Here is a 14,005-nt window from a genome sequence, read left to right on the forward strand (position 1 = left end):
ATCCTCATTAATATTGGTATGGCCCAGAGTATCCTCATTAACATCAGTTTGGCTCAGAATATCCTCATTAATATTGGTATGGCCCAGAGTATCCTCATTAATATTGGTATGGCCCAGAATATCCTCATTAATATCAGTATGGCCCAGAGTATCCTCATTAATATTGGTATGGCCCAGAGTATCCTCATTAATATTGGTATGGCCCAGAGTATCCTCATTAATATTGGTATGGCCCAGAGTATCCTTATTAATATCAGTATGTCCCAGAGTATCCTCATTAATATTGGTATGGCCCAGAGTATCCTCATTAATATTGGTATGGCCCAGAGTATCCTCATTAATATTGGTATGGCCCAGAGTATCCTCATTAATATTGGTATGGCCCAGAGTATCCTCATTAATATTGGTATGGCCCAGAGTATCCTCATTAATATCAGTATGGCCCAGAGTATCCTCATTAATATTGGTATGGCCCAGAGTATCCTCATTAATATTGGTACGGCCCAGAGTATCCTCATTAATATTGGTATGGCCCAGAGTATCCTCATTAATATTGGTATGGCCCAGAGTATCCTCATTAATATTGGTATGGCCCAGAGTATCCTCATTAATATTGGTATGGCCCAGAGTATCCTCATTAATATTGGTATGGCCCAGAGTATCCTCATTAATATTGGTATGGCCCAGAGTATCCTCATTAATATTGGTATGGCCCAGAGTATCCTCATTAATATTGGCATCATTAATATCAGTATGGCCCAGAGTATCCTCATTAATATTGGTATGGCCCAGAGTATCCTCATTAATATTGGTACGGCCCAGAGTATCCTCATTAATATTGGTATGGCCCAGAGTATCCTCATTAATATTGGTACGGCCCAGAGTATCCTCATTAATATTGGTATGGCCCAGAGTATCCTCATTAATATTGGTATGGCCCAGAGTATCTTCATTAATATTGGTACGGCCCAGAGTATCCTCATTAATATTGGTATGGCCCAGAGTATCCTCCGCAATATTGGTACGGCCCAGAGTATCCTCATTAATATTGGTATGGCCCAGAGTATCCTCATTAATATTGGTACGGCCCAGAGTATCCTCATTAATATTGGTATGGCCCAGAGTATCCTCATTAATATTGGTATGGCCCAGAGTATCCTCATTAATATTGGTATGACCCAGAGTATCCTCATTAATATCAGTATGGCCCAGAGTATCCTCATTAATATTGGTATGGCCCAGAGTATCCTCATTAATATTGGTATGACCCAGAGTATCCTCATTAATATTGGTATGGCCCAGAGTATCCTCATTAATATTGGTACGGCCCAGAGTATCCTCATTAATATTGGTACGGCCCAGAGTACCCTCATTAATATTGGTATGGCCCATGGAGTATCCTCATTAATATTGGTATGGCCCAGAGTATCCTCATTAATATTGGTACGGCCCAGAGTATCGTCATTAATATTGGTATGGCCCAGAGTATCCTCATTAATATTGGTATGGCCCAGAGTATCCTCATTAATATCAGTATGGCCCAGAGTATCCTCATTAATATTGGTATGGCCCAGAGTATCCTCATTAATATTGGTATGGCCCAGAGTATCCTCATTAATATTGGTATGGCCCAGAGTATCCTCATTAATATTGGTATGGCCCAGAGTATCCTCATTAATATTGGTATGGCCCAGAGTATCCTCATTAATATCAGTATGGCCCAGAGTATCCTCATTAATATTGGTATGGCCCAGAGTATCCTCATTAATATTGGTATGGCCCAGAGTATCCTCATTAATATTGGTATGGCCCAGAGTATCCTCATTAATATTGGTATGGCCCAGAGTATCCTCATTAATATTGGTATGGCCCAGAGTATCCTCATTAATATTGGTATGGCCCAGAGTATCCTCATTAATATTGGTATGGCCCAGAGTATCCTCATTAATATCAGTATGGCCCAGAGTATCCTCATTAATATTGGTATGGCCCAGAGTATCCTCATTAATATTGGTATGGCCCAGAGTATCCTCATTAATATTGGTATGGCCCAGAGTATCCTCATTAATATTGGTATGGCCCAGAGTATCCTCATTAATATTGGTACGCCCAGAGTATCCTCATTAATATTGGTACGGCCCAGAGTACCCTCATTAATATTGGTATGGCCCATGGAGTATCCTCATTAATATTGGTATGGCCCAGAGTATCCTCATTAATATTGGTACGGCCCAGAGTATCGTCATTAATATTGGTATGGCCCAGAGTATCCTCATTAATATTGGTATGGCCCAGAGTATCCTCATTAATATCAGTATGGCCCAGAGTATCCTCATTAATATTGGTATGGCCCAGAGTATCCTCATTAATATTGGTATGGCCCAGAGTATCCTCATTAATATTGGTATGGCCCAGAGTATCCTCATTAATATTGGTATGGCCCAGAGTATCCTCATTAATATTGGTATGGCCCAGAGTATCCTCATTAATATCAGTATGGCCCAGAGTATCCTCATTAATATTGGTATGGCCCAGAGTATCCTCATTAATATTGGTATGGCCCAGAGTATCCTCATTAATATTGGTATGGCCCAGAGTATCCTCATTAATATTGGTATGGCCCAGAGTATCCTCATTAATATTGGTATGGCCCAGAGTATCCTCATTAATATTGGTATGGCCCAGAGTATCCTCATTAATATTGGTATGGCCCAGAGTATCCTCATTAATATCAGTATGGCCCAGAGTATCCTCATTAATATTGGTATGGCCCAGAGTATCCTCATTAATATTGGTATGGCCCAGAGTATCCTCATTAATATTGGTATGGCCCATTCAGACGTATTGCGTCTCAAGACAAAGGCTCGGAATGTGTTCTTACTGGTTTGTGGTCAGGCAGCCAGTCACCAGACGGCAGTTTGCTGATCTCTGATGTCATCTTCTTACGATGGCCTGGTTTAGTTACACCGATTGCTGTCAGGTCCTGCACAAACAGACACACACTCACACAAAAACAGACACACACACACACACACACAAAAACAGACACACACACACACACACAAAAAACACACACACACGCACGCACACACACACACACACACAAAAACAGACACACACACACGCACACACACACACACACAAAAACAGACACACACACACACAGTTAACACACGCTCATCCCTCTCACACACCTCACTGATGTACATGAATAAACATTAGCTTTATGCAAATGAAGCGGTAAATAATAGTGATGCGTGATTGGCAGACAACTCAGAGTGGGTCAGAGGTCACAGAGACAGGAGGGTCATGATGACATCACCAGGTCAGGGGTCAGGAGGAGGCCACGCCCCCACAGATAGGACATACGGGATGCCGGGGTAGAGGTTGGGATGACACGTGGTGTAGGGGTCAGAGGTCATCTTACCTCGGGGGTCATGTGGCCTATGGTGTCTAGGTCATAGCCAGCGCTGAGGAGGTGAGTGGTGTAGAACTGCAGCTGACACTCAGTCAACCAGGTCACTACTGCCTCACTCTAGAACACAGAACACTCTCATTGTTCTAGAACACACACTCAGCTCTACACTGTAGAACACACACTCAGCTCTACACTGAAGAACACACACTCAGCTCTAGAACACTGTAGAACACACACTCAGGTCTAGAACACTGTAGAACACACACTCAGCTCTAGAACACTGCAGAACACACACTCAGCTCTAGAACACTGTAGAACACACACAGCTCTACACTGTAGAACACACACTCTGCTCTAGAACACTGTAGAATACACACTCAGCTCTAGAACACACACTCAGCTCTAGAACACTGTAGAACACACACTCAACTCTACACTGTAGAACACACACTCAACTATAGAACACACATTTAGCTCTAGAACACTCTAGAACACACACTCAGCTCTAGAACACTGTAGAACACATACTCAGCTCTAGAACACACACTCAGCTCTACACTGTAGAACACACACTCAGCTCTACACTGTAGAACACACACTCAGCTCTAGAACACTATAGAACACATACTCAGCTCTAGAACACACACTCAGCTCTACACTGTAGAACACACACTCAGCTCTAGAACACTGTAGAACACACACTCAGCTCTACACTGTAGAACACACACTCAGCTCTACACTGTAGAACACACACTCAGCTCTACACTGTAGAACACACACTCAGCTCTACACTGTAGAACACACACTCAGCTCTACACTGTAGAACACACACTCAGCTCTAGAACACTGTAGAACACACACTCAGCTCTACATTGTAGAACACACACTGAAGACTAGAACTATCAGCATTCTCAGAGCTCTTCAGCCGAACACTCTCATCGTTCTAGAACACAGAATATTCTCAGAGCTCTAGAACATAGATACCAGAGTTCTAGAACAGGGTGAGGGAGGGAGGAGGGAGTCCAGAGGCTCTGTATGTCTCTGTGAGGTCAGGTGACACAGCTCAGCTCAGCGATTGGTCGTTAGGGTTAGACTGACATCCTGTACCCCCAGGGGGCAGTAGAGATGCCATCTAACCAGGGGGAGAACAACTGCCCCCTCTCGTTGAAGCCACGGATGTTCAAGCCCGACCGCAGTATTGCAGGCCTTGTTAGTAGAAAACACTATCCCCAAATATAGTGAACGGAAAAATGGCAATCTTCATTTTTAAAAAATGATCACGGTACCAAATATTGCTTCTAATACACCAGAAGTATGTCCTTGAACCGGTTATTAAGAAATTGTACACAGAATAAGTTGTAAGGGTAATTGTAGTTGCTAATGGCAGCTTGCTGGTCGGCCTTCAACTTGAGTTACTCAATGAGAGGGGTCACTTACTGAATGAGGACTAACTGCACATGTTCTGTATCCATGAGACTCCAGTTCAGGAAGTGAAAAACCCTGTTCTTCAAATACGTTATTGACTCTTCCCATAGGAATGAATGGGGTCACATGATTGTTGACTTTGTCCATTCTTTTTACAGTCATTGCATCTAACTACATCTTTCTGATGGGACGTCAAACGGGTGTCCTAAAGATCCCATGGCTCTTCCTGTCTCTCTTATTGTTAGAGTAGGGGGTGTTAACCACGGTGTCCTGACTCTCTTATTGTTAGAGTAGGGGTGTTAACCACGGTGTCCTGACTCTCTTATTGTTAGAGTAGGGGTGTTAACCACGGTGTCCTGACTCTCTTATTGTTAGAGTAGGGGTGTTAACCACGGTGTCCTGACTCTCTTATTGTTAGAGTAGGGGTGTTAACCACGGTGTCCTGACTCTCTTATTGTTAGAGTAGGGGTGTTAACCACGGTGTCCTGTCTCTCTTATTGTTAGAGTAGGGGTGTTAACCACGGTGTCCTGTCTCTCTTATTGTTAGAGTAGGGGTGTTAACCACGGTGTCCTGACTCTCTTATTGTTAGAGTAGGGGTGTTAACCACGGTGTCCTGTCTCTCTTATTGTTAGAGTAGGGGTGTTAACCACGGTGTCCTGACTCTCTTATTGTTAGAGTAGGGGTGTTAACCACGGTGTCCTGACTCTCTTATTGTTAGAGTAGGGGTGTTAACCACGGTGTCCTGACTCTCTTATTGTTAGAGTAGGGGTGTTAACCACGGTGTCCTGACTCTCTTATTGTTAGAGTAGGGGTGTTTAACTCTCCACGGTGTCCTGACTCTCTTATTGTTAGAGTAGGGGTGTTAACCACGGTGTCCTGTCTCTCTTATTGTTAGAGTAGGGGTGTTAACCACGGTGTCCTGACTCTCTTATTGTTAGAGTAGGGGTGTTAACCACGGTGTCCTGACTCTCTTATTGTTAGAGTAGGGGTGTTAACCACGGTGTCCTGACTCTCTTATTGTTAGAGTAGTGGGTGTTAACCACGGTGTCCTGACTCTCTTATTGTTAGAGTAGGGGTGTTAACCACGGTGTCCTGTCTCTCTTATTGTTAGAGTAGGGGTGTTAACCACGGTGTCCTGACTCTTATTGTTAGAGTAGGGGTGTCCTGTCCTGTCTCTCTTATTGTTAGAGTAGGGGTGTTAACCACGGTGTCCTGACTCTCTTATTGTTAGGTAGGGGTGTTAACCCGGTGTCCTCTCTTATTGTTAGAGTAGGGGTGTTAACCACGGTGTCCTGACTCTCTTATTGTTAGAGTAGGGGTGTTAACCACGGTGTCCTGTCTCTCTTATTGTTAGAGTAGGGGTGTTAACCACGGTGTCCTGACTCTCTTATTGTTAGAGTAGGGGTGTTAACCACGGTGTCCTGACTCTCTTATTGTTAGAGTAGGGGTGTTAACCACGGTGTCCTGTCTCTCTTATTGTTAGAGTAGGGGTGTTAACCACGGTGTCCTGACTCTCTTATTGTTAGAGTAGGGGTGTTAACCACGGTGTCCTGACTCTCTTATTGTTAGAGTAGGGGTGTTAACCACGGTGTCCTGACTCTCTTATTGTTAGAGTAGGGGTGTTAACCACGGTGTCCTGACTCTCTTATTGTTAGAGTAGGGGTGTTAACCACGGTGTCCTGACTCTCTTATTGTTAGAGTAGGGGTGTTAACCACGGTGTCCTGACTCTCTTATTGTTAGAGTAGGGGTGTTAACCACGGTGTCCTGACTCTCTTATTGTTAGAGTAGGGGTGTTAACCACGGTGTCCTGACTCTCTTATTGTTAGAGTAGGGGTGTTAACCACGGTGTCCTGACTCTCTTATTGTTAGAGTAGGGGTGTTAACCACGGTGTCCTGACTCTCTTATTGTTAGAGTAGGGGTGTTAACCACGGTGTCCTGACTCTCTTATTGTTAGAGTTAACCACGGTGTCCTGACTCTCTTATTGTTAGAGTAGGGGTGTTAACCACGTGTCCTGAAACTCATTGTTAGAGGGTGTTAACCACGGTGTCCTGACTCTCTTATTGTTAGAGTAGGGGTGTTAACCACGGTGTCCTGTCTCTCTTATTGTTAGAGTAGGGGTGTTAACCACGGTGTCCTGACTCTCTTATTGTTAGAGTAGGGGTGTTAACCACGGTGTCCTGACTCTCTTATTGTTAGAGTAGGGGTGTTAACCACGGTGTCCTGACTCTCTTATTGTTAGAGTAGGGGTGTTAACCACGGTGTCCTGACTCTCTTATTGTTAGAGTAGGGGTGTTAACCACGGTGTCCTGACTCTCTTATTGTTAGAGTAGGGGGTGTTAACCACGGTGTCCTGACTCTCTTATTGTTAGAGTAGGGGTGTTAACCACGGTGTCCTGACTCTCTTATTGTTAGAGTAGGGGTGTTAACCACGGTGTCCTGACTCTCTTATTGTTAGAGTAGGGGTGTTAACCACGGTGTCCTGACTCTCTTATTGTTAGAGTAGGGGGTGTTAACCACGGTGTCCTGTCTCTCTTATTGTTAGAGTAGGGGTGTTAACCACGGTGTCCTGTCTCTCTTATTGTTAGAGTAGGGGGTGTTAACCACGGTGTCCTGTCTCTCTTATTGTTAGAGTAGGGGTGTTAACCACGGTGTCCTGACTCTCTTATTGTTAGAGTAGGGGTGTTAACCACGGTGTCCTGACTCTCTTATTGTTAGAGTAGGGGTGTTAACCACGGTGTCCTGACTCTCTTATTGTTAGAGTAGGGGTGTTAACCACGGTGTCCTGACTCTCTTATTGTTAGAGTAGGGGTGTTAACCACGGTGTCCTGTCTCTCTTATTGTTAGAGTAGGGGTGTTAACCACGGTGTCCTGACTCTCTTATTGTTAGAGTAGGGGTGTTAACCACGGTGTCCTGACTCTCTTATTGTTAGAGTAGGGGTGTTAACCACGGTGTCCTGACTCTCTTATTGTTAGAGTAGGGGTGTTAACCACGGTGTCCTGTCTCTCTTATTGTTAGAGTAGGGGTGTTAACCACGGTGTCCTGTCTCTCTTATTGTTAGAGTAGGGGTGTTAACCACGGTGTCCTGACTCTCTTATTGTTAGAGTAGGGGTGTTAACCACGGTGTCCTGACTCTCTTATTGTTAGAGTAGGGGTGTTAACCACGGTGTCCTGTCTCTCTTATTGTTAGAGTAGGGGTGTTAACCACGGTGTCCTGACTCTCTTATTGTTAGAGTAGGGGTGTTAACCACGGTGTCCTGACTCTCTTATTGTTAGAGTAGGGGTGTTAACCACGGTGTCCTGACTCTCTTATTGTTAGAGTAGGGGTGTTAACCACGGTGTCCTGACTCTCTTATTGTTAGAGTAGGGGTGTTAACCACGGTGTCCTGACTCTCTTATTGTTAGAGTAGGGGTGTTAACCACGGTGTCCTGTCTCTCTTATTGTTAGAGTAGGGGGTGTTAACTCTCCACGGTGTCCTGTCTCTCTTATTGTTAGAGTAGGGGTGTTAACCACGGTGTCCTGACTCTCTTATTGTTAGAGTAGGGGTGTTACCACGGTGTCCACGGTGTCCTGTCCTCTCTTATTGTTAGAGTAGGGGTGTTAACCACGGTGTCCTGACTCTCTTATTGTTAGAGTAGGGGTGTTAACCACGGTGTCCTGACTCTCTTATTGTTAGAGTAGGGGTGTTAACCACGGTGTCCTGACTCTCTTATTGTTAGAGTAGTGGGGTGTTAACCACGGTGTCCTGTCTCTCTCTTATTGTTAGAGTAGGGGTGTTAACCACGGTGTCCTGACTCTCTTATTGTTAGAGTAGGGGTGTTAACCACGGTGTCCTGACTCTCTTATTGTTAGAGTAGGGGTGTTAACCACGGTGTCCTGACTCTCTTATTGTTACTCTCTTAGTTAGGTAGGGTGTTAACCACGGTGTCCTGACTCTCTTATTGTTAGAGTAGGGGTGTTAACCACGGTGTCCTGACTCTCTTATTGTTAGAGTAGGGGTGTTACGGTGTCCACTCTCTTATTGTTAGAGTAGGGGTGTCGGTGTCCTGACTCTCTTATTGTTAGAGTAGGGGTGTTAACCACGGTGTCCTGTCTCTCTTATTGTTAGAGTAGGGGTGTTAACCACGGTGTCCTGACTCTCTTATTGTTAGAGTAGGGGTGTTAACCACGGTGTCCTGTCTCTCTTATTGTTAGAGTAGGGGTGTTAACCACGGTGTCCTGACTCTCTTATTGTTAGAGTAGGGGTGTTAACCACGGTGTCCTGACTCTCTTATTGTTACTCTCTTATTGTTAGAGTAGGGGTGTTAACCACGGTGTCCTGTCTCTCTTATTGTTAGAGTAGGGGTGTTAACCACGGTGTCCTGACTCTCTTATTGTTAGAGTAGGGGTGTTAACCACGGTGTCCTGACTCTCTTATTGTTAGAGTAGGGGTGTTAACCACGGTGTCCTGTCTCTCTTATTGTTAGAGTAGGGGTGTTAACCACGGTGTCCTGACTCTCTTATTGACTCTCTTATTGTTAGTAGGGGTGTTAACCACGGTGTCCTGACTCTCTTATTGTTAGAGTAGGGGTGTTAACCACGGTGTCCTGACTCTCTTATTGTTAGAGTAGGGGTGTTAACCACGGTGTCCTGACTCTCTTATTGTTAGAGTAGGGGGTGTTAACCACGGTGTCCTGACTCTCTTATTGTTAGAGTAGGGGTGTTAACCACGGTGTCCTGACTCTCTTATTGTTAGAGTAGGGGTGTTAACCACGGTGTCCTGTCTCTCTTATTGTTAGAGTAGGGGGTGTTAACCACGGTGTCCTGACTCTCTTATTGTTAGAGTAGGGGTGTTAACCACGGTGTCCTGACTCTCTTATTGTTAGAGTAGGGGGTGTTAACCACGGTGTCCTGACTCTCTTATTGTTAGAGTAGGGGTGTTAACCACGGTGTCCTGACTCTCTTATTGTTAGAGTAGGGGTGTTAACCACGTGTGTCTCTTATTGTTAGAGTAGGGGTGACTCTCTTATTGTTAGAGTAGGGGTGTTAACCACGGTGTCCTGTCTTATTGTTAGAGTAGGGGTGTTAACCACGGTGTCCTCTCTTATTGTTAGAGTAGGGGTGTTAACCACGGTGTCCTGACTCTCTTATTGTTAGAGTAGGGGTGTTAACCACGGTGTCCTGACTCTCTTATTGTTAGAGTAGGGGTGTTAACCACGGTGTCCTGTCTCTCTTATTGTTAGAGTAGGGGTGTTAACCACGGTGTCCTGACTCTCTTATTGTTAGAGTAGGGGTGTTAACCACGGTGTCCTGACTCTCTTATTGTTAGAGTAGGGGTGTTAACCACGGTGTCCTGACTCTCTTATTGTTAGAGTAGGGGTGTTAACCACGGTGTCCTGACTCTCTTAGTAGGGGTGTTAGAGTAGGGGTGTTAACCACGGTGTCCTGACTCTCTTATTGTTAGAGTAGGGGTGTTAACCACGGTGTCCTGTCTCTCTTATTGTTAGAGTAGGGGTGTTAACCACGGTGTCCTGTCTCTCTTATTGTTAGAGTAGGGGTGTTAACCACGGTGTCCTGTCTCTCTTATTGTTAGAGTAGGGGTGTTAACCACGGTGTCCTGTCTCTCTTATTGTTTATTGTTACGGTGTCCTGACTCTCTTATTGTTAGAGTAGGGGGTGTTAACCACGGTGTCCTGACTCTCTTATTGTTAGAGTAGGGGTGTTAACCACGGTGTCCTGTTAACCACGGTGTCCTCTCTTATTGTTAGAGTAGGGGTGTTAACCACGGTGTCCTGACTCTCTTATTGTTAGAGTAGGGGTGTTAACCACGGTGTCCTGACTCTCTTATTGTTAGAGTAGGGGTGTTAACCACGGTGTCCTGACTCTCTTATTGTTAGAGTAGGGGTGTTAACCACGGTGTCCTGTCTCTCCACGGTGTCCTGACTCTCTTATTGTTAGAGTAGGGGTGTTAACCACGGTGTCCTGACTCTCTTATTGTTAGAGTAGGGGTGTTAACCACGGTGTCCTGACTCTCTTATTGTTAGAGTAGGGGTGTTAACCACGGTGTCCTGACTCTCTTATTGTTAGAGTAGGGGTGTTAACCACGGTGTCCTGACTCTCTTATTGTTAGAGTAGGGGTGTTAACCACGGTGTCCTGACTCTCTTATTGTTAGAGTAGGGGTGTTAACCACGGTGTCCTGACTCTCTTATTGTTAGAGTAGGGGTGTTAACCACGGTGTCCTGACTCTCTTATTGTTAGAGTAGGGGTGTTAACCACGGTGTCCTGACTCTCTTATTGTTAGAGTAGGGGTGTTAACCACGGTGTCCTGACTCTCTTATTGTTAGAGTAGGGGTGTTAACCACGGTGTCCTGACTCTCTTATTGTTAGAGTAGGGGTGTTAACCACGGTGTCCTGACTCTCTTATTGTTAGAGTAGGGGTGTTAACCACGTGTCCTGTCTCTTATTGTTAGAGTAGGGGTGTTAACCACGGTGTCCTCTCTTATTGTTAGAGTAGGGGTGTTAACCACGGTGTCCTGTCTCTCTTATTGTTAGAGTAGGGGTGTTAACCACGGTGTCCTGACTCTCTTATTGTTAGAGTAGGGGTGTTAACCACGGTGTCCTGACTCTCTTATTGTTAGAGTAACCCCGGTGTCCTGGGGTGTTAACCACGGTGTCCTGACTCTCTTATTGTTAGAGTAGGGGTGTTAACCACGGTGTCCTGACTCTCTTATTGTTAGAGTAGGGGTGACGGTGTCTCTCTCTTATTGTTAGAGTAGGGGTGTTAACCACGGTGTCCTGACTCTCTTATTGTTAGAGTAGGGGTGTTAACCACGGTGTCCTGTCTCTTATTGTTAGAGTAGGGGGTGTTAACCACGGTGTCCTCTCTTATTGTTAGAGTAGGGGTGTTAACCACGGTGTCCTGACTCTCTTATTGTTAGAGTAGGGGTGTTAACCACGGTGTCCTGACTCTCTTATTGTTAGAGTAGGGGTGTTAACCACGGTGTCCTGTCTCTGTTAACCACGGTGTCCTCTCTTATTGTTAGAGTAGGGGTGTTAACCACGGTGTCCTGACTCTCTTATTGTTAGAGTAGGGGTGTTAACCACGGTGTCCTGACTCTCTTATTGTTAGAGTAGGGGTGTTAACCACGGTGTCCTGACTCTCTTATTGTTAGAGTAGGGGTGTTAACCACGGTGTCCTGACTCTCTTATTGTTAGAGTAGGGGTGTAACCACGGTGTCCTGACTCTCTTATTGTTAGAGTAGGGTGTTAACCACGGTGTCCTGACTCTCTTATTGTTAGAGTAGGGGTGTTAACCACGGTGTCCTGACTCTCTTATTGTTAGAGTAGGGGTGTTAACCACGGTGTCCTGACTCTTATTGTTAGAGTAGGGGTGTTAACCACGGTGTCCTGACTCTCTTATTGTTAGAGTAGGTGTTAACCACGGTGTCCTGACTCTCTTATTGTTAGAGTAGGGGTGTTAACCACGGTGTCCTGACTCTCTTATTGTTAGAGTAGGGGTGTTAACCACGGTGTCCTGACTCTCTTATTGTTAGAGTAGGGGTGTTAACCACGGTGTCCTGACTCTCTTATTGTTAGAGTAGGGGTGTTAACCACGGTGTCCTGACTCTCTTATTGTTAGAGTAGGGGTGTTAACCACGGTGTCCTGACTCTCTTATTGTTAGAGTAGGGGTGTTACGGTGTCCACTTATTGTTAGAGTAGGGGTGTCCGGTGTCCTGACTCTCTTATTGTTAGAGTAGGGGTGTTAACCACGGTGTCCTGTCTCTCTTATTGTTAGAGTAGGGGTGTTAACCACGGTGTCCTGACTCTCTTATTGTTAGAGTAGGGGTGTTAACCACGGTGTCCTGACTCTCTTATTGTTAGAGTAGGGGTGTTAACCACGGTGTCCTGACTCTCTTAGTAGGGGTGTTAGATTGTTAGGGGTGTTAACCACGGTGTCCTGACTCTCTTATTGTTAGAGTAGGGGTGTTAACCACGGTGTCCTGTCTCTCTTATTGTTAGAGTAGGGGTGTTAACCACGGTGTCCTGACTCTCTTATTGTTAGAGTAGGGGTGTTAACCACGGTGTCCTGACTCTCTTATTGTTAGAGTAGGGGTGTTAACCACGGTGTCCTGACTCTCTTATTGTTAGAGTAGGGGTGTTAACCACGGTGTCCTGACTCTCTTATTGTTAGAGTAGGGGTGTTAACCACGGTGTCCTGACTCTCTTATTGTTAGAGTAGGGGTGTTAACCACGGTGTCCTGACTCTCTTATTGTTAGAGTAGGGGTGTTAACCACGGTGTCCTGACTCTCTTATTGTTAGAGTAGGGGTGTTAACCACGGTGTCCTGTCTCTCTTATTGTTAGAGTAGGGGTGTTAACCACGGTGTCCTGACTCTCTTATTGTTAGAGTAGGGGTGTTAACCACGGTGTCCTGACTCTCTTATTGTTAGAGTAGGGGGTGTTAACCACGGTGTCCTGACTCTCTTATTGTTAGAGTAGGGGTGTTAACCACGGTGTCCTGACTCTCTTATTGTTAGAGTAGGGGGTGTTAACCACGGTGTCCTGACTCTCTTATTGTTAGAGTAGGGGGTGTTAACCACGGTGTCCTGACTCTCTTATTGTTAGAGTAGGGGTGTTAACCACGGTGTCCTGACTCTCTTATTGTTAGAGTAGGGGTGTTAACCACGGTGTCCTGACTCTCTTATTGTTAGAGTAGGGGTGTTAACCACGGTGTCCTGACTCTCTTATTGTTAGAGTAGGGGGTGTTAACCACGGTGTCCTGACTCTCTTATTGTTAGAGTAGGGGTGTTAACCACGGTGTCCTGACTCTCTTATTGTTAGAGTAGGGGGTGTTAACCACGGTGTCCTGACTCTCTTATTGTTAGAGTAGGGGTTACGGTGTCCTGACTCTCTCTTATTGTTAGAGTAGGGGTGTTAACCACGGTGTCCTGACTCTCTTATTGTTAGAGTAGGGGTGTTAACCACGGTGTCCTGTCTCTCTTATTGTTAGAGTAGGGTGTTAACCACGGTGTCTGACTCTCTTATTGTTAGTACCACGGTGTCCTGACTCTCTTATTGTTAGAGTAGGGGTGTTAACCACGGTGTCCTGACTCTCTTATTGTTAGAGTAGGGGTGTTAACCACGGTGTCCTGACTCTCTTATTGTTAGAGTAGGGGTGT

General features: G+C 45.2%; 1 protein-coding gene across 1 annotated transcript in view; it reads right to left on the reverse strand.

Annotated features, from left to right (window-relative positions):
• The window catches only part of LOC127920295 (caskin-1-like), a gene marked incomplete at its 5' end in the record, with an annotated part of 9,379 nt that extends 5,018 nt beyond the window's left edge, over positions 1 to 4,361 (reverse strand). The window contains 3 exons of the mRNA XM_052504223.1: positions 2,882 to 2,983; positions 3,428 to 3,535; positions 4,290 to 4,361. Coding sequence (XP_052360183.1) covers positions 2,882 to 2,983; positions 3,428 to 3,535; positions 4,290 to 4,361 — 282 coding nt within the window. The remainder of the gene's footprint in view (positions 1 to 2,881; positions 2,984 to 3,427; positions 3,536 to 4,289) is intronic.
• Positions 4,362 to 14,005: the final 9,644 nt, after the last annotated feature.

The sequence above is a fragment of the Oncorhynchus keta genome, unplaced genomic scaffold (genome assembly GCF_023373465.1).
Source record: "Oncorhynchus keta strain PuntledgeMale-10-30-2019 unplaced genomic scaffold, Oket_V2 Un_contig_18876_pilon_pilon, whole genome shotgun sequence".
NCBI lineage: Eukaryota > Metazoa > Chordata > Actinopteri > Salmoniformes > Salmonidae > Oncorhynchus > Oncorhynchus keta.